At 43.2% G+C, this 20,550-nt stretch overlaps 1 protein-coding gene across 6 annotated transcripts in view; it reads right to left on the bottom strand.

Annotated features, from left to right (window-relative positions):
• Window positions 1-20,550, bottom strand: part of COL19A1 (collagen type XIX alpha 1 chain) — a 1,086,226-nt gene that overhangs the window by 150,271 nt on the left and 915,405 nt on the right. For 5 of the 6 annotated variants that reach the window (XM_068281448.1, XM_068281450.1, XM_068281452.1 and 2 more), the window contains exons 46-47: window positions 10,427-10,462; window positions 10,243-10,287 (exon numbers count right to left, since the gene is read on the bottom strand). In XM_068281448.1, coding sequence (XP_068137549.1) covers window positions 10,243-10,287; window positions 10,427-10,462 — 81 coding nt within the window. Of the gene's footprint in view, window positions 1-9,836; window positions 10,084-10,242; window positions 10,288-10,426; window positions 10,463-20,550 lie in introns of those variants that run through there. The other variant, XM_068281454.1, reaches the window with a different exon arrangement.

The raw sequence follows: 20,550 nt of genomic DNA, 5'->3' as shown, positions 1-20,550 counted from the left end.
GCGGGTAGCTGCTGCCGACGGCTTCGCAGTGGTGGCGGGTCTGCCACTGCCACTGCCAGCTTCCTTCAACTTCACAAACTCCTCATGCTCATGAAAGTGTTTCCCTGCAAGATGGTTGACCAGAGAGGTGGTGCAAAACGCAGAGGGCTCCTTCCCTCTGCTGAGCTGCTTGCGGCACTGGTTGCAGGTGGCATACTTGCACTCCACATATGGCAGGGTGAAAAAATTCCATATTGGGGAGGTGAAGTTGCCCCTTCGGCTGGAAGGTGCTGCTGCCACTGGTCTCCCTGTGGTGGTTGGGGGGGGGGTTCTTGTTGCGGCTGGTGGTGGCACTGGCAGAACTCGTCTCCGGATCAGCACGCTGTGTAGCCTGCATACCACGCCCACTTGTGATCCTGCCCATGCCTGCGATGCTGATCCTTCTAGCAAGGCCCACAGATGCCTCCTCCTCCTCAGAGCTGATGACATCCCCACTCCCAGGACCTGGCACCCAGTCTCTGTCCTTCACCCTGTCATCATCATCCTCCCCCTCCGCAAACATGTCCTGCTGGGATCCCACAAATTCCCCTTCTGCATGCATGGGCGGATGGACAGTCACCACTATCTGACTGTCCAAAGCATCATCCCCCAAAGTGCCCATGAGCATTCCTTCCTCCTCCAATTCTGCCGCAACAGCGATCCATAACCCCACTGCGCTTGGGGATAAGAAGGTGCTGAGTGACAGGGTGCTGGTGTCGCCCGCTGGGGCTGGAGAACTGCACTCCTCCCCAGGCAGTGCTGGTCGGCTGCTGCTGCTCTTGCGAACAGGAGTGGTGGCGGGGGTGGAGGACTCAGTTCCAGAGCTAATGGTGGCCTGCTCATCCACCATCAGTTCCACCACAGAGTCTGCGTCCTTCTCCTCAATAGGACGGCTACGACCTGGCGGTGGGAGAAACATCTGTGCCACACACTGCTGCTGCTGCTGTGCCTCTGCAGTGTGACTACCAGCTGTTGGGCAGCCAAGGCGTCCACGGCCAGTGGCTAATGGCGGAATAGCCACTGGTGCAGATGCAGAACTGCGCATGGTGGTGGTGGCGCGGCTGCCACGCCCACGACCTCCTCTCTTGGCGATGCCCTTGCTGCCCCTGCCCAAACCACGGCTGCCAGTGCCAGACATCGTATATTTATAATATTATACAAATGAAAAAAAACGTATGTATGTAAAGGCGGGTGGGACAAGTGGGGTACTTTAATGGGGTGAGACTGGTGGTGGTGGGTGTGTGAGGTGACGGACAGGTGTACTCTACAGCAGAGATCGGTGTAGCGCTAACGAGAGAGTGCACAGTGCGCACAAAAAGACCCTAGCTGACGCTGACTGACGGTGTCCCTATACACAGACTACAATACAAGTCAGCAAATACACAATAGAAGTAATAGAAACAATAGGACGGGTGTAGCACTAACGAGAGGGTGCGGACAGCGCAGACGTGCACTGTGCACACAAAGACCCTAGCTGATGCTGACTGACGGTGTCCCTATACACAGACTACAGTACAAGTCAGCAAATACACAATAGAAGTAATAGAAAAAAATAGGACGGGTGTAGCACTAACGAGAGGGTGAGGACAGCGCAGACGTGCACTGCGCACACAAAGACCCTAGGTAACGCGGTGACGGACGGTCCCTATACACAGACTAGAGTACACTACAGTACTACTAACTAAACAATAGAAGACTCTAGCTAAATAATAGAACAGGTGTGACTAGATTACAGAGAGCAGATACAGGACAGGTATAGCAGTAAAGCTGGGCCTTGCTAACTACAAAACAGTACAAATCTATCTAACACAGAAGTAGTAGTACAGTAGAGTAGGACAGGTGAGAGCACAGGTAACTAGAGACTAGAGCACAGAGCAGGGCAGGCTGCCTTGCCTAGGCACAGGGCCTAGCTGCTGGCTGCAGCTGCAGCAGTGACAGTCTCCCTCCCTAGTCCCTAATAACACAAACTAAACTGCCTAAAATACAATCTATCTACAATACAAAGCAATACAGTTGAAGATCAAGTGTTGGAGTGTAAAAACGCTTGGTTTAGAACAATATAAATGCACTTGCACACAGACAAAACGCACTGGAGCAGTCTCTCAGTACAGTTAGTCAGTAAGTCGCAAGCAGGACGAGTGAGGCAAGATGGCGTCCACTATTTATAGAGGGGGGCTTGGCCAGGCTCCCCCTCTGTGATTGGCTGCAGTCAGAGGGCTGGGAGCCCTCTGATTCGCTTGTGAGGACTCGAGGTGACGTCAGACATGACGCTATCCGAGCTCATGACGCTATCCGAGCTCGGATAGCTAGGATATCTCCGGATAGCTGCTTGCTATCCGAGTGCACTCGGATAGCACAGCCCGGATAGCTAATACTATTCGAGTTCGGTATTCGAGCTCGAATAGTGAAAAAAGAGCTAGGATATCCGAGTACCTCGGATATCCTAGCTCAGATGAGCACCACTGCCTGTGTAACTATGCAAATGCTTCTTCTCCACTTGCAAAGAATTTTAATATTAAACATGCTTTTGGTTTATGTTTTTGTAGAATTTTACATCCTTGATGGAACATTTTTTTATTTTGCACTGGTGATCAATAGTTCATTTTCACATTCAGTCAACAGCCTTGTTATTTCACAGCTCAGTAAAAAATAGAAAATATAAAAAATATATTTAGTTATTGCCAACCAGCTGCAGCACTATTGCTGCATATGAATTTGAGCGGATAAATAGCTTCAATGAAAGTCTAATTTACTAAACCAAAGAACTTTACAGCGCTATTCTTTGGCTTAGCACAGACCAGTGAATATAATAATGGGCAGAATGCAACTGTTTCTTGCCCAGCCACTAATGCACTCAGTACTGCAGTTTCCTGCCACTCTCAGCACCAAGGCTATTCCTAGGATCTCAGAAGATCTGAAACACTAATTGTAGTTCTATTGCTGTGGCAAGAAATGGGCATGGTCATTGCAGTTTTTGTAGGAACTGTCAAGTAATCTATATGAGCCTAGCCGATTTGCACCTAGACACCAGTGGCACCCACTCCTTATTCCTAAAATGTTTAGATAAAGCTTCCTCTCCTCAAAGAAATAAATTAATCCTATCAAACAGTTATATGAAATGTAACATAGTAGCATAGCTTAGTTGAAAAAAGACATCCATCCATCAAGTTCAACCAGAAGGAAAAAAAAGAAAAAAAAAGAAAAAAACATCTTGAACCCGCACATATCCCAGTTGATCCAGGTAAAAGGCGAAGAACCTTACAAGGCCTGGGACAATTAGTCTTAAAAGGGAAAAACTCCTTCCCAACTCCAGATAGCAGGCAGATAAATCACTGGATCCTGGGAATTACATAGTAATTATAGCCGTGTTCCTGAAGCGCACCACGAACGTTTGCAAACTGGCCATTCACGGGGAGCCCCATTGAGTTTAATAGCAGGGCGAACTTGTGAAGCCGTCAGGGCATCTATGCAGCCCCAACTTCTTCAAAACAGTTGTAAAAAGTGTACCAGATCCCGGGCAGTGGCATGGCAGAGATGGATCAGGGGCCAAATATTCCGCAAAAATTACGTATTTTACACAGGGTCTTTTTTGAAGCGTAAATGCCAAAAATTTGTAGGAGTAAATTAAATACTGTTATATTGGCTGCTGTGTGCTAGGTGACTTTGCTTCTCTGTCATGTCCCTCTAGCTGCACTGAATAACAAACAAGACTCCCCCATGCTTAGTAGTTATGCGACCGTTCAGCCAGATTGAGCACTAACAGGTTTTTAAGGCCCTTGCCCTTAGATGTCGAGGCTGCACATGTGCTACACTGAAGGGATGTGTGTGTGTGTGTGTGCGTGCGTGCGTGTGTGTGTGTGTGTGTGTAATCTAACCTTTGGCGACCAATGCGGGTAACCTATTGAACCTAAATGATGAAAGCACCCCTGCAGACTTTGCATGAACTGTCAGGACAAATGTGTAAGACATTTATATTTTTCTAGGCAGGGGTGGTAACACACTGTGGGCCTGCTGGAATAAACCAAATGAGCACAGCACAGCACTGAAATTTGTCCTGTAACAGCTATGCTACTACCAAACATCCAGAACAAATGTGTAAGACAGGTATTTTTTTTGGGGGGGGGAGGGGAGGGGGGGAAACAGATGCACATGGCACAGCACTGAAACCTGTCCTGTAATGAAAATGCTACTACCATACAGTCAGCACAAATGTGTAAGGCAGGTATATTTTTTGGGGGTGGGGGTGTTAACACTGTGGGGCTGGTATGACTGGAAAAATTGTGGTGAAGCAGCTACACAGCAGCACAATGTTTTATAGGGGGAGAGGCCCAGGTAGTGATCAGCTCAGATTGGCAGTACTTTCAAACCTGACTTCAGGGTGAGGGGTCAAAAACTGGCACCATGGGTAACTATGGTGCAGGCTCGAGTGGCCCATACTGTTCACACTCATCGGGAGCTGACGAACGGCCTCTGTTCACTGGGAACGGTTTATTAGATGAACTGTTCTGCCATTCATAGAACCAATCAGTTGTTACATATTCAGTTCTCACAGTTGCTTCTTGACCTGCATACAAGTTCCTCAGGAGACATGTTAGGTCATCCGGTACTCCTATGTCTTTAAAAACTTGTCATAATTTATTGTGATTCACACAATCAAGGGCTTTGGGATAGTCAATGAAACAGAAGTAGATGTTTTTCTGAAATTCCCTTGCTTTCTTCATAATCCATAGAAGATACTCTTTTACTAGGCTATATTATATTGTATTATGTTCACTACCGTTCTTTAGCTTATAGCGGTGAATACTTATATACTGAGCAGTTCTGATGACTAAATAAGATAACAATGTTTATTTTACAATATTTATTGGCTGGTTTTCTTGCTTTTTCTGTCTGAGGAAGCTCAATATACATTATCCTGCTCTAAGCTTATCCCTAACATTGAGTGAAGTGCCTACAGTAAAGGTCATTGTAACTGGTAAAGACCTGTGCGCAATCTGGCCATTGGGGATCCCAGTAGAGGAAACTATTGATCTGTGATTTGTTGAACTTTCCTGTAGCTGAGAATTAATTTCTTATGCTTATATTACTGTAGTGATGATATATGCATGTGTGGCAGTAAGCGAATAAATGCAGATGCATGACTTATGTATTTCCTGACTGGTTCTGTTTTTTTATAGCTGCCCAAAATCTGTCAATTCTTGTAAAAAAAAAATACACAGGAGTTACTTCACTGGAGTTTGCGGTTATAACCATGAAGATCAGTTGAACCTTTGATGTCCTTCCATTACAACATGCAACCAACTTAGATCTGCATTCTGTCCATATGATCCCTGTCAGTTCTGACCTTGCCTGCAGCAGTTCTGACATTGCTAACAAAAAGATTCTAGTGCCCAGCTGTCAATTGTGACATTAAAGGGAACCAGAGATGAACGTTTCACACAAAATAAACATATCAGTTGATAGCTTGTAAAGAATAAATGCTCTACCTGATAATTTTGCCGCTCTGGTGTGCCTTTTTTAGTGTTTTTTATCCATTATTGCTCCAGAAAAAATCAAATATGGCCGCCGGCTCATATCCCTTCTCCTTCCGGGTTATATGAGTTGTTCTGGATGTGCTGTCTATGCTATATGAGACTAGGCTGCTATCTAGGTTATATGAGAAAGGTTCATCTGTGTGCTTTCATTTTGGTATGATGTACTGCCTGTAGGAAGTGTCTCTCATAGGAATGAAACTGCAGTGATCAGTATCTATGCAGACAGAGCACACAGGGATCATATTACAGCCACAGAGCTTCTCTCTCAGCAGAGCAGCCCCTCCCAGTCATCACAGCTCTCAGTATGCAAAGCAGGAAATCTAAGCCAGGAGAGGGGAAGGCTTGGGCTTGAAAACACTTCACAGAAGAGTGACTCAGCTATAATGATTCCAGGTCAAACCTCGACTGAATAGTCGGTGGATTCTTATCACAGTTGCTAATAGACTAATTAAGCAGATAACAATGAAACTAAAAGCAGGGTAGGTGTTTACTGTCATGTTCTCACTGATAAATGTAATAAAATACATGAGGGTGCTTCGTCTCTGGTTCTCTTTAAGAAAGCTCTCTTTCCACATCTTGTTCTAAAATATGCCAACTACCTTGTCTTTGTCATCGGTGTTGATACTTCATCTGTCACTGACCTAACTTGAACATGTGGAATCTAATTTTTAAAAAAATGTTGGGACACTGTGTAAAATATAAATAAAAAAAGAATGCCTTGATGTCTGAATAATTGAAATCCTATTTTACAAAGGTTAACACAAAATATCATATGTTGAAATTAAAATTAAAAAGTATAATGGTTTTGTGAAAAATGTATGCACATTTACATTTTCATGCCAGCTATACAGTTCCAAAAGTTAAAATGGGCAATGAAAGACTGGAAAAGGTATGTAACACAAAAAATGATGGACTGAGGATGATCATTCAATCCGAAACAGCCTGTAAGCATGTTGGATTATTGTGGCTCTGTAATATTAACAAGGTGACACATCATTGCATTCCAGCGGATCTGGAGGTGTGGCTAGCTTCCAGGGACAATTTGCATATTTCAGCAGTGATGCACTGGGAGACATCTCGGAACTCACTCCAACCTGAATTATCGCAAATTCTTTCTGTTTTAAGAAAGCAAACTTTTGTTTCCCATAGTATTTTAGTAAGAGGGCTTTTAGGTCCATTGTAGCCCCTTACACACTCCTAGAAGTTCTGGTTCACCAGGAGCTTGCTAGGTACTCTGTACAAAAAATAATGTAACAGTTAACAAGTTAACATTTTTTTTTCCTTACAAAAACTAAAAATGGAATGAATGACTAGATTTCATTGTTAAAAATTCAGACCCTGGAGACAACTCCGTGTGGAAGGGACAAAAATTTACTATAGAATCTGTCCCAGATTTTCTTGAAATGTGTTGTTGGCAACAAATACAAAATAAACATATATTTAAAAAATACTCAACATTTGCTGTATTGTCTTTGTTATATTTTTACCTGAATCTAAAGTTTATCAAATTTTCCAATTATATTATTATTAACATTATTATTATATAATTATACATGTCACATGTTTTTTTTTGGGGGGGGGGGGGGGATGGTATTGATATGTGTATCTTGTGTTTTTACTCCAGTGGCACTTCCTAAATTAGCTGTATGCAGCACCGGGCCGAGGCAGAGGCGAGAGAGGCTCCAGCCTCAGGGCGCAGTGTAGAAGGGGCGCACAACTCACTCAGCTATCATTCCCCTATTGTGTTTGAAGCTAAATAATTGTGTTTGAAGAGAAATAGGAAAAGGGGATACATGTCAGTGACTGCAAGCCAGATAACTAGAGATTAAGGTGTTAGGGGCCCTAGGGCGCCTCTTAGTCTAATAGCAATCAGTGTTTGATGGCTGAGGTGGGAGGGATGGAGGGGGGGGGGGTGCACTTTGGTTTCTCATGGCCCATACTCACGAGGGACTTTTGTTGCCTCAACACGCGGAGCGCGCGTGTTGCGGCGACAGGTCGCCCGTGAGTATGGGCCGTTGCACGCGCGCGCACCCCGAACTGTCGCCCATCGCTCTTGTCGCCATGCGATTGAAAGTTTCAATCGCATGGCAACAGTCGCCGCCGCACCTCCGCCGCAACTGTCGCTAGTCCGCGTGAGTACGCGGACTAGCGACAGCATCCTCCATAGAGGTAAATGGAGCTTCCGGCGGGGGGAGGAGGAACGTCGGCGACAGCTTCCGTCTCGCCGCTGGTCCCTCTTCCGCGTGTGTACGCGGAGGGACCTGGAGAGAAGCTGTCGTCGGCCTGTCGCTAGCACGCTCACGTGTGCTGGCGACAGGCCACTTCTGCAGCCCGTGAGTACGGGCCATCAGCCTTGGGTGCCGGAGGACCTTGTCCCGGCTTTGGCTGTATGCCTGTTGAAGCTGTTTACTAAAGCCAAAGAAATCAGCAAGACAGCTAGGTAGTTAGCATTGTTTATAGCAAGGTCAGCAATGGAAGCTTTCACATACTCTCAGTATATGATAACTAACAAAAAACAAGAACCGTTTAAAATGGTGCTCCTCCCATTACTCAAAGCTCAGAGACATTGCGAAAATGCTATGAAGTGCAAAAGTAAAAAAAACATTAATGTAAAAGCATGTGTATACCTAGGTAAAGACACTATGACTAGTTACGCCGAGTGTACATCTTTTAGGCAGATGTTTCTTACTTCTGCAGTAGAGTGTTGTACCATGTTAGCCATCAGTAAAAGCAAGATGCCTGGAATCAAGATGATACCATTTATAGGCTAAATTGAGCGAAAAAATAGTAAGCTTTCAGCTAATAAGCCGTTATCAGACTAAATTCCGGTATACTTCTGCACTGCACAGCACTTTGCAATATCTCTAAGATGTGTGTAAAAGGTTTAGGTAGTGTGAGGAGCATAATGTACTTGCTTTTTGATGCATTTGTATACCTGGTCCCTAGTGTAAACAGGGATCAGAAAGGTGTCACTGGTGAGAATAGGTGCACCAATGTTCCTTTATTGTTGGTGTCAAACATAGGAGCACTCCACTTTAACTATACAGTAGTACTTTAACTATGCAGTAGGAACAAGAAATATATTAGTATTTGACTTAGCACTGTAACTGGAAAAAAAAGACATGAATAACTAATTTATTCAAAATTCAGCATAATTACAGTTTATGCAGATTTAGAAAATGAAAAAAATAATTTTCATAATAAATATTTTGAAAGGGTTTGAAGCAAGCAAGACTATAACCTGTGGTTACTGTATTGCTGGGGAAAGATGTGTGGGTTTGATACTTGCTATAAGCGAAAAGAGTATTTATTAAGAAGAGCACTGTGTACAGAGGCTAGCAGAGCCACATTCACTAGGGATTTACAAACACTGCTAATTACACATGCATCAGAGTACTCAGTGTCATGAATTAATGAGTCATGAATTGGAGCCCAGGGAGTCACTAAGCTTTCTAATTTGGAGCATCCATCTCTACCAGCTTCATTGTCAATAATGAAAGAAATCAGACAACTCAAACAACACTTCTATAGAAAAAAGCACAACAGGAATAAAACTTGAAAAGCCACTTTAAAATTACAATAATTAAAGAGAGCGGTTTCCTATTAATTTGAAATGGTAGCTACAGACAAACGGTCATCTAATGAGACCACTTCTCCGGGAGCTAAACATACAAATTATTCACAGCAGGCATGCTCATCAACGGCACAATGTTATTCTGTTTGCTGAAATTTACCATGGCATGAATTTTGCATGAATGTATTTGGAACCAACAGGCTCATACAGATTTCCACTACATGTGCTGTGCTGCACGGTAATTGCATGACATATATTTACATTTGCTTAGGAGATATTACAGATCATGCACGCAAATATGCATCTCTATCTAACCATGTATCTATTTATCCTGAAGGCAGCAATATCAAAATATCATAGACATCTGCTCTTAAGTTAAGCAAAACCCTTTCTAATTAGTGGAAAACCATACAGTATATAATGAATAGGTACACGACCTACCAGCAATATATATACATATAATTACCACTGAACATTACTAGGCTCTGCTAGGCACAGATGAAAGGGTCTTTGAGATCCCTTACCATCTTACTTATGTCCTACCAGTGCATCATCCACTCCTCATACTTTTATCAGAGCTTATTGAATGTTTGTAATGGCAGCTGTAGTAGATGTAGATGACAAAAGTAACCAATGAAAGTCTGCATTTTCAAATGTCATTTATTCTCATAGGAACTCTCAGATGTAAATATAATTATTTTCTATCCCCAGCATCAATATCTCTTCTTTTAAGCACTTATGAGGGTCTTTGATAATATCATCATACATGTGTCCTTGGCTTGGGTTGCTTAAAAGCACACGAACAATGAGTAAAGGCTTCTAAATCTCCATTACTGGGCTGTTATAGAGACTACAGCTTGATTCCTAGTTATTCATTTTTCAGCAAATCCTGCTTTGCTACAAGACTAACAGGAACCTCTGGAGTTAGATACTGTGCTAGAAAACTCCTAGACATGTCTATGGAGAAGAAAAAATATATATGTTGACTCCTCTCTTAACCATTGTGTCATTAGTCAGACTATTGAACAGATCAGTCATTCACCTGTGCTAGTAATTGCATTCTTTCTGACTTTAGATATAAGAGGGTAGGGAAAAATGTTTTGTCTTAATACTTACACGTTCTCCTTTTGGCCCTCTATCACCTGGCCGCCCATGGGCTCCCTTAAAAACAGGAAGAGTCATTTATTGGAAAAAAAAAGAAAGAAAAAACTTTGGAAGCATAAAAGTCGAAGATTGCAACAGAAATGTTATTGTTTGTACGCTAAAGTTATTACAAGCAATGAAATTAAACATGACTCACCAGTGAACCTGGTAATCCATCATTTCCGTTTCTTCCCTAGAAATGATATATGGAATTTTAGTCATTGAATTGCATTGCATAGCCGTACATGAGTTTTAGATCATCACTTCTCTTTCCTCATCAAGCTCAGAGAAAGCACACACTGTGTACCCATGAAGGGTGATTATAGGAGCTATTCATCAAAGTCTACAAGTTACAAAACTGATAGAAACCATGCTCAAAAACAATCTGCAATTTATCTTTTTTTGCTCAGCCAATAATTCAATTTGTTACTTTATTTAGCTAAAAAGAAAAGAAAAATAGAAACATCTACACCCATGATACCTACCACTCGTGTAACAAAATGGCAGCAAAGCACTTTGCATGGTATACACATTCACAGACCCCAGAAACAATACACATTTATATATGTTTTTTATGTTGTAAAGGGGAACACCAGAAATAACAGAATTTGCAGTTCATTTTTGAATGCAGTTTTGCACTTGATATAATCTACTTTGAAAGATTTCCAGAAACATACTTCTATGAAATGTATTCACTATCATGAAATGAGTTTAAATCATCTTTCAGACTTTTTAGTTTTAAATTTGTTGCTATGTTATTGGTAAATATTTTCTGCAAGACAAAATTCAGTCATTCTACCTGGGAGGTTTTCAATGGCCCAAAATGATACTTACCTTGGGAGGGGAAAGCCAGTGAAAAAAGCCGAGCCCATTCAGGAGGTCCGTGCTACTGTACTGCAGACAGCATGCCCATGCACAGTGGCATGGACCTGATCAGGCTCATCTTTTACCACAGGAAGCTGAGTCTGTCCATGCTAGTGCGCGCTACTTGAGCTGTTGACAAATGACAAGCATCGGCAATCAATTTTTTGGGGGTTCCATCACTGGAACAGGCTGGTGGAGGAGGACAGGAGAAGTATCTGGGGACAAACCCCTCCTGAGGTGAGTACCCCAAAGGGGCACTTTCTTCCAAAGCAGGTGATATCGCTGCCATGCGGGGGCCATGTATCGCCTGAGTTGGGCGCTGATATAACATCAATGCTATAGTCCCTGGCCTGGTTCTCCTTCCAAGTTGCTATGACTCAGGGTGGGAATAGTATTTAATGCTGCCAGGAATTTCGGCAGCAGCAGGGTGAGCTCACCCTGCGCCCAACTCACCGGCGGCATACTAATAGGCACTTTTTTTCCCCACAGGTACACTTTAAGTTAAAAAAAATCTGTTTCTCTAGTTGTCTCCTGACTAATTAAAATAGCTGAGCTAGCCACTGGACTGGAGAGACTGTTGAAAACTACTGCTAAGTGTGGTTTGCCTTCTTAAAACAGAAGGAATGTGCGATAATTCAGCTTAAAAAGTGAATACCTGTGGTTACTCACAATGCACCACTACTGAATATACAAATTATCTCTTTATGCCCCCTAAGCCAAGCTTGCATCCAGAACCGCTGGTGTCTAGCAAGCCTATAGCTTTACATTTTACAGAGCCATACCAACCCCACATGCAGACAGCCTGTTTCGGATTTTTGGTCCTCTTCAGTGCATGGCAAGGATTGATATGGCTCTATGGGATAGGGCTTGGACCAGTACAACACAGTAACCAAGCAGCTCCTGGTGACTCAAAACCACAAGGAGAGTATAGGGGACTAAAAGAGACCAAAAAGCTCTCCTACCAAAATGCAATGTCCTATCCCATATACCACAATTCCATTCCTTACATCATGCAACCTGCAGGAGTGCATGCCAGTTCAATAAAAATTGTTTGTTTATCATGGTTTTGTGGCACCATCCAAAGCAGGCGGCGCCCTAGACAACTGCTTACTTACAAACAAACACAGAACATTTATATCACGCTTTTCTCCTGGCGGACTCAAAGCGCCAGAGCTGCAGCCACTAGGACGCGCTCTATAGGCAGTAGCAGTGTTAGGGAGTCTTGCCCAAGGTCTCCTACTGAATAGGTGCTGGCTTACTAAACAGGCAGAGCCGAGATTCTAACCCAGGTATCCTGTGTCAGAGTCAGAGCCCTTAACCATTACACTACCCAGCCACTTACCAGCCCTGAATAGACTGGATTTCAAGTTAATTACTTAAAATCAAAGTGAATTTTATTTGTCTCACTTAACACTAATTATAGAATAATATTTTAACTAAATGAGTCAGGTGGAAGCTAACAAGCAAAAAACAACAACGACTTTTTCCATGTAATACGATAAAGTACACACAGTTTTAATGCTGCAAAACCTAAGTAAAAGTTTAAACAATGTATTCCTCTCTTTATCCACAGAATGTTTTTGATATTTTGTTTTTCGACATCACAGCAAGCAATTGCAAAAAAATGTAACATATGGAAAATCATATATGTTTTATGTCACTATTAAAATCATACAAGCGTTGTTCCAGAATATCATACCCGGACCTAATGGTAGAAAACAATACCTTAACTACTTTATAACTAGAGCTTATTTTGACCTTATGTACAAGAAAAGTTTTGACATTTTTGCTATGTCCTTATTGATTCACCAATAACTTTATCACTACTTATGTATAGGCAAACAGAGGAGCCAAAATGATAAAAGTCGATAAAAAGTTTAAAAACTGGGGGAGGCAGAGGCGCTTTGCTTTGTACTAGACCTGCATAAGTATTATGCTCCGTTTGTGGTCTGAAGAGGCTGGATGTGCCTGCGAAGCGCATTGCACTTTTTGGAGCATGTAAATAAATATTTGGTTGAACTCTTTCAACAGATTGTTGTGTCTATCTGGAGGAGGAGAATCCACCCCAGCCTCCCACGGTTGTTAAACTTTTTGTTGACTTTTACCCTTTTGGTGCCTCTGTTTGCCTGTACATGATCTAAGTCCACCCTTGGTGGAGGGGTGTTACCCCCTTTTTGCCGATCTACAGAGAGCAACTTCTTAAAGAGACTCCGTAACAAAAATTGCATCCTGTTTTTTATCATCCTACAAATTCCAAAAGCTATCCTAATGTGTTCTGGCTTACTGCAGCCCTTTCTACTATAACAGTCTCTGTAATAAATCAATGTATCTTTCCCCTGTCAGACTTGTCGGCCTGTGTCTGGAAGGCTGCCAAGTTCTTCAGTGTTGTGGTTCTGTGATGAATCACCCCCCTCCAGGCCCCTCTCTGCACACTGCCTGTGTGTTATTTAGATTATGGCAGATTCTCTCTTCTCTCTTATCTTTTACAAGCTGGATAAATCTTCCTCTGAGCTGGCTGGGCTTTCACATACTGAGGATTACAGACAAGGGCAAAGCTGTTTGCAAGAAGAAAAGAGCAGCCTGAAACTTCAGTGCATGAGAGCAGAAGGGGGAAAGAAACACACAAATGATCTCTTGAGATTCAAAAGGAAGGGTGTATACAGCCTGCTTGTGTATGGATGTATTTTCTATGTGTGGACATACTGTACATCAACCTACTTCCTGTTTTGGTGGCCATTTTGTTTGTTTATAAACAAACTTTTTAAAACTGTTTTTAACCACTTTTAATGCGTCGGGAAGCGGTGAAATTGTGACAGAGGGTAATAGGAGATGTCCCCTAACGCACTGGTATGTTTACTTTTGTGCGATTTTAACAATACAGATTCTTTTTAATGCTGAGTGTGGACCGGTCTAATCTCCCCACCTGCCTTTCCAGTGGTTGCCTGGATGGTAACCCTGGTTTGTGAGTATTAATATCATATACTTACTTTCTCACACCCATATTACCAGTACATACTACACTATATTGGGTTCTCTCTGTCTCTTTCGGTGTTTATCACTACTTAGGATAACTAAGAGTTAATGTAGATAAAAAAAGCTTGTATTTGTATTGCACTATTTATCCAATTTAGTATAATACTTAAATTAGGTTTCTTGTACAATGTATGGTGTGAATATTTTGAAATAAAGCAGATATTGGGGTACTATTGAATAAATGTATTCGTTTGATTTGATGACAGACCTTGGTGTCTAATTATTGTGGGGAAGTCCACCACTTTCCCTCCCGGCAATTTTTAACAATTTTATATTAATTTTATTCTGCTGGCGCCTCTGATCACCTACCAGTATATTTTGAAATAAAAGTTAGGCACCACCAGGGCGGGGTTAAGGTTAGGCACCATTGGGGGGGGGGGAGTTAAGGTTAGGCACCATGGGGGGGGGGGGGGCTTAGGGTTGGGCACTGACAGGGGAGGTTATAATAAAATATCAGTTAGTATTTTTTACTACATGAATGATGTAGTACAATATTGGTAAGTTAAATGATATTTTATCACTTTTACTGGTGCCCATTTTATTATACATAAAAATAGAGGTTACAGTGGGGAATAGAAGAATATCAGCATTATAAACAATATTTTACAGCATATCCTGGCTACCATTTTACTAAATAATAACTTCAATATTGTTTATATCTAGCACCCATTTTAACTGGAGCTTTTATTATATGCACACAATAAAAGAGGGTATTGGTCATATTATTTTGACAGGAGTATAGTTTCAAAATGGGAGTGATTAGAAATAGAGAAAGTGTGTTTTTCTACTGAACTGTGCCAGTGCTCAAATAATAACAGTAAGTGCTGAGGCATCTGATTTTCCAACACAGTGCCTCTAAATTTACAATTCTCCACATATAATCCCCCAACAAACAGGGAACTCCCTCTTTAATAGTTTATCCTATAAAGTGCCACCAAATAGTGGCCTCTTGTTCTCTTCACAGTAGATCTAGTGGTTTAGCACAGTGTTGTGATACATAGCACTCTTGCCTTGCAGCGCTGGGTCTACAGGTCAAATCCAAACGTGGGCACTACCTGCATGTTTCCCGGTGGCCTGCATAGATCAAAACTAGTGTTGGGCGAACAGTGTTCGCCTCTGTTTGGGTTCTGCAGAACATCACCCTGTTCGGGTGATGTTCGGGTTCGGCCGAACACCTGATGGTGTTCGGCCAAACTGTTCGACCATATGGCCGAACTAAGAGCGCATGGCCGAACGTTACCCGAACGTTCGGCTATCGCTGTGATTGGCCGAACGGGTCACGTGTAGCGTTGGGCGAACATCTAGATGTTCGGGTTCGGGCCGAACATGGCCGAACTCCGAACATAATGGAAGTCAATGGGGACCCGAACTTTCGTGCTTTGTAAAGCCTCCTTATATGCTACATACCCCAAATTTACAGGGTATGTGCACCTTGGGAGTGGGTACAAGAGGAAAAAAAAATTAGCAAAAAGAGCTTATAGTTTTAGAGAAAATCGATTTTAAAATTTCAAAGGGAAAACTGTCTTTTAAATGCGGGAAATGTCTGTTTTCTTTGCACAGGTAACATGCTTTTTGTCGGCATGCAGTCCTAAATGTAATACATATAAGAGGTTCCAGGAAAAGGGACCGCTAACCCAGCAGCAGCACACGTGATGGAACAGGAGGAGGGTGGCGCAGGAGGAGAAGGCCACGCTTTGAGACACAACAACCCAGGCCTTGCATGAGGACAAGAAGCGTGCGGATAGCAATTTGCATTTTGTCGCCATGCAGTCATAAATGTAATACAGATGAGAGGTTCAATAAACAGGGACCGGAAACGCTAACCCATCACAGATGTTCATTGTTCATGTTACTTGGTTGGGGTCCGGGAGTGTTGCGTAGTCGTTTCCAATCCAGGATTGATTCATTTTAATTTGAGTCAGACGGTCTGCATTTTATGTGGAGAGGCGGATACGCCGCCGATCTGTGACGATGCCTCCAGCAGCACTGAAACAGCGTTCCGACATAACACTGGCTGCCGGGCAAGCCAGCACCTCTATTGCGTACATTGCCAGTTTGCGCCAGGTGTCTAGCTTCGATACCCAATAGTTGAAGGGTGCAGATGGATTGTTCAACACAGCTATGCCATCTGACATGTAGTCCTTGACCATCTTCTCCAGGCGATCGGTGTTGGAGGTGGATCTGCACGCTTGCTGTTCTGTGTGCTGCTGCATGGGTGTCAGAAAATTTTCTCACTCCAAGGACACTGCCGATACCATTCCCTTTTGGGCACTAGCTGCGGCCTGTGTTGTTTGCTGCCCTCCTGGTCGTCCTGGGTTTGCGGAAGTCAGTCTGTCGGCGTACAACTGGCTAGAGGAGGGGGAGGATGTCAATCTCCTCTCTAAAGTCTCCACAAGGGCTTGCTGGTATTCTTCCATTTTGACCTGTCTGGCTCTTTCTTCAAGCAGTTTTGGAACATTGTGTTTGTACCGTGGATCCAGAAGGGTATAAACCCAGTAATTGGTGTTGTCCAGAATGCGCACAATGCGTGGGTCGCGTTCAATGCAGTCCTAGGCCGAAGAGGTCATAGCCTAGGGTCACAAAACCTGTTTATTTGGGCAATTTCAATGGTGGCGAGTCTGACGTACATAAATCGCAGCAATGGCCGTTAGCAACGTCTGAATCTCACGAAATGTCTCATGCAGGTAGAAGACATATTGTTAGACTTGGGCTCCAAAGATGGGTTCCCTACATCTCTGCAAACCAGAGTTACAGGGCTCCAAATTTGGTAAAATCCCCCATAGGCTTTCATTGGGCCTCCTATTTACAGTTCCAAAATCTCACATCTTTTCAAAGGGCAATTGCTCAGCAGTGGCAAATTTTCTAGCATTGTAGGGACCCTTAGGGGGAACATGACTGGTGAGTTTCGGGCCCCTAGGCCAAAGAGGTCATAGCCTAGGGTCACAAAAACCTGTTTATTTGGGCTATTTCAATGGTAGTGATGGTGACGTACATAAATCGCAGCAATGGCCGTTAGCAAAGTCTGAATCTCACGAAATGTCTCATGCAGGTAGAAGACATATTGTTAGACTTGGATTCCAAAGATGGGATCCCTACATCTCTGCAAACCAGAGTTACAGGGGTCCAAAATTGGTAAAAATCCCCCATAGGATTTCATTGCCTCCCTATTTCACTTTCCAAAATCTCACATCTTTTCAAAGGGCAATGGCTCAGCAGTTCCAAATTTTCTAGCATTGTAGGGACCCTTAGGGGGAACATGACTGGTGAGTTTCGGGCCCCTAGGCCGAAGAGGTCATAGCCTAGGGTCACAAAAACCTGTTTATTTGGGCTATTTCAATGGTAGTGATGGTGACGTACATAAATCGCAGCAATGGCCGTTAGCAACGTCTGAATCTCACGAAATGTCTCATGCAGGTAGAAGACATATTGTTAGACTTGGATTCCAAAGATGGGGTCCCTACATCTCTGCAAACCAGAGTTACAGGGGTCCAAAATTGGTAAAATCCCCCATAGGATTGCTAACGGCCATTGCTGCGATTTATGTACGTCAGACTCGCCACCATTGAAATTGCCCAAATAAACAGGTTTTGTGACCCTAGGCTATGACCTCTTCGGCCTAGGACTGCATTGAACGCGACCCACGCATTGTGCGAATTCTGGACAACACCAATTACTGGGTTTATACCCTTCTGGATCCACGGTACACACACAATGTTCCAAAACTGCTTGAAGAAAGAGCCAGACAGGTCAAAATGGAAGAATACCAGCAGGCCCTTGTGGAGACTTTAGAGAGGAGATTGACATCCTCCCCCTCCTCTAGACAGTTGTACGCCGACAGACTGACTTCCGCAAACCCAGGACGACCAGGAGGGCAGCAAACAACACAAGCCGCAGCTAGTGCCCAAAAGGGAATGGTATCGGCAGTGTCCTTGGAGTGGGAAAATTTTCTGACACCCATGCAGCAGCACACAGAACAGCAAGCGTGCAGATCCACCTCCAACACCGATCGCCTGGAGAAGATGGTCAAGGACTACATGTCAGATGGCGTAGCTGTGTTGAACAATCCATCTGCACCCTTCAACTATTGGGTATCGAAGCTAGACACCTGGCACAAACTGGCAATGTACGCAATAGAGGTGCTGGCTTGCCCGGCAGCCAGCGTTATGTCGGAACGCTGTTTCAGTGCTGCCGGAGGCATCGTCACAGATCGGCGGCGTATCCGCCTCTCCACAGAAAATGCAGACCGTCTGACTCAAATTAAAATGAATCAATCCTGGATTGGAAACGACTACGCAACACTCCCGGACCCCAACCAAGTAACATGAACAATGAACATCTGTGATGGGTTAGCGTTTCCGGTCCCTGTTTATTGAACCTCTCATCTGTATTACATTTATGACTGCATGGCGACAAAATGCAAATTGCTATCCGCACACTTCTTGTCCTCATGCAAGGCCTGGGTTGTTGTGTCTCAAAGCGTGGCCTTCTCCTCCTGCGCCACCCTCCTCCTGTTCCATCACGTGTGCTGCTGCTGGGTTAGCGTTACCGGTCCCTTTTCCTGGAACCTCTTATATGTATTACATTTAGGACTGCATGCCGACAAAAAGCATGTTACCTGTGCAAAGAAAACAGACATTTCCCGCATTTAAAAGACAGTTTTCCCTTTGAAACTTTAAAATCGATTTTCTCTAAAACTATAAGCTCTTTTTGCAAAAAAAATTTTCCTCTTGTACCCACTCCCAAGGTGCACATACCCTGTAAATTTGGGGTATGTAGTATGTAAGGAGGCTTTACAAAGCACAAAAGTTCGGGTCCCCATTGACTTCCATTATGTTCGGAGTTCGGGTCGAACACCCGAACATCGCGGCCATGTTCGGCCTGTTCGGCCCGAACCCGAACATCTAGATGTTCGCCCAACACTAATCAAAACTAGCCAACGCAAAAAAGCAGAAATGGCTCCTTACTCCTTCTTGTGGGCATATTTATAGCCACAAGTGTTTTCAGTTCCAACATACCCTGATGCTCCTTACATCCATGCTCCTTACTTCCATCCATCAATATGGGTATTGACAGCATTTTACTGATTTCCATCTTTCACATTAGATTTTCCAATGCATATTTTTGTATCACAACCCCACTGCCCTAATCTGTAGATAAATCAATGAATACATCTATTTTCAATGTTATCCCTCCCATGGGATTTTATTTATTGGCTTCACATATTACACATTTGCACTATTTTATCCCTTACATCCAGGGGGTCTAACTGCCACTTAGGAAAGATGATGCAGTTAATTTGGATGAAAAGTTCAGACTGTATCAAAAAGTGGCAGTAAAGTTGGACAAACGAAAATGGAATATAATTTACATGGAAAATTATATTAAAGCTAAGTTGATTCCTAGAGGAATAAGGGAAAGGGTAATTCCCGCAGCCCATCTTTTAACTGAAAGATTCCTCCCAAATTGGAAACAGGAATGTATTGATCATGGGCTGAGGGAAATGACCCTGATGGTAATTGAGGAAAAAATTCAGTTTGGAGAAAATGTGGGCAAAATGTTAGATGAAATTAATAAAGATAAATCTGATAACAATTTTGATATATTTAATGAGAGGACAAAAAAAATAGAAGGTGTTCTATTGGAAAGAGAATTTAGATACATGGAGGTAAAGGAATATAATATCCCTACTTTCTACATTATTCCAAAGACTCACAAAAATCTGTTAAATTCCCCCGGGAGGCCAATAATCTCTGCCAATGGAGGCCCCCTGTTGTCTGAAAAGTGTCTACTTGTGGCTCTTGAATTGATGTAGAGTCTCTGTTTACCTCAATTCCTCATGAAATAGGTCTAAGAGCGATGGCGACCTTTGTGGAAAAGTATTATGGGGAAGAAGAGGAAGCGCACAATAATTATGTGATTGATTTGATGAAGCTAATCTTAACAAACAATTTCTTTCAGTTTGATGGAGAATACTATAAGCAGCTGCGGGGCGTGTCCATGGGGGCGGCATGTTCCCCGGCCTATGCATGCCTTCACTTGGGTTTGTGGGAGCAGGAGGAAGTGTATGGCATGCCGAGATTCGGGAAACGTGTCTGGCTACGTTACATTGATGACGTGGTCATGGTATGGAGAGGTGATGAGGCTAGTCTGCAGGAGTTTGTGGAGCAATTAAATAGTAACCGGAGGAATATTTATGTGACTTATTCTTGTGATGAGGAAAGCATAACATTTTTGGATTTGAGATTATTTAAATGCGGAAACAAACTGTACTCGAGTACCTACAGAAAGGAGAGTGCAGGGAACACACTGCTGCATGCGTCAAGCCATCACCTAGGGTGTCAGATTAGATCCGTCCCACAGGGGAATTCCTTAGGATCAGGCGGA

This window comes from Hyperolius riggenbachi, chromosome 4 (genome assembly GCF_040937935.1).
Source record: "Hyperolius riggenbachi isolate aHypRig1 chromosome 4, aHypRig1.pri, whole genome shotgun sequence".
Classification (NCBI taxonomy): Eukaryota; Metazoa; Chordata; class Amphibia; order Anura; family Hyperoliidae; genus Hyperolius; species Hyperolius riggenbachi.
The sequence above is the reverse complement of the archived record's forward strand: the minus strand, read 5'-3'. Positions and strand labels throughout refer to the sequence as shown.